This window comes from Anneissia japonica, unplaced genomic scaffold (assembly GCF_011630105.1).
Source record: "Anneissia japonica isolate Jap-2015-1 unplaced genomic scaffold, ASM1163010v1 scaffold23455_len5293_cov104, whole genome shotgun sequence".
Classification (NCBI taxonomy): domain Eukaryota; kingdom Metazoa; phylum Echinodermata; class Crinoidea; order Comatulida; family Comatulidae; genus Anneissia; species Anneissia japonica.
In genome coordinates, this window is record NW_022710117.1 from 1 (window position 1) to 715 (window position 715).

At 45.3% G+C, this 715-nt stretch overlaps 1 protein-coding gene across 1 annotated transcript; it reads left to right on the forward strand.

Moving 5' to 3' along the window:
• Positions 1–8: 8 nt before the first annotated feature.
• On the forward strand, positions 9–525 carry LOC117106963 (apoptosis regulator Bcl-2-like). The gene is made up of 2 exons (XM_033248480.1): positions 9–284; positions 409–525. The coding sequence occupies exons 1-2, from the start codon at positions 9–11 to the stop codon at positions 523–525; spliced, it is 393 nt and encodes a 130-aa protein (XP_033104371.1).
• The last annotated feature ends 190 nt before the right edge of the window (positions 526–715 follow it).

The following is a 715-nucleotide window of genomic DNA, read 5'->3' on the forward strand; positions in this document are numbered from 1 at the left end:
CCGAAAAGATGGACGTTCGGCTAGGACTCCAATTGGATGCCGTCGCGGCGGTGATCGACTTCGAAGAAGACGGGTTCCTGGGTCTGTTTTCGTGCCTCAACGACATGCTCGAAATCGGAGACGTCAACTGGGGTCGAATCGTCATTGTGTACATGTTCGGTAGGAAAGTGGCAAAGAGATGGGCGGAGAAAGGTCTCGAGGACTACGAAGATACCGTAGCCGAGTACGTCGGCGAATACGTGGCCACGGAATTGTCCGGTTGGATCTCCGAACGTGGAGGATGGGTAAGTGTGATTCAGAGGGCGGCAAACACGTTTTCGAGAACGTCAGTTTGCACCGATCGTATCCCGATGTACGTACGAAAAATAATAATAATTTAATAATCATCTATTTTTCTCTCCACTTCAGGATGACTTCGTGGAAATATTCGGCCGCAGACGTCGAAAGTCGCTCTCCGACCTCACCGTTCCGATCCTGCTGGCGGTCATGTTGGCAACTCCGTATGTTTTGTCTAACTGCAGATGACTCTAATCTCGTTTTGATATCGAATAAAATGTCGTCGTTTATAACTGTACAAACGTTTATTAAAATCTGTTATTGAATATTAAATTGTAGTTGACATACCAAACAATGCGTCTTTCGTTTAAATCATTGCTTTGTGTATGTGTGCTTGTGTTGTGTGTGAGTGTGTGTGATAGAAAAAAAAGCAGATAAA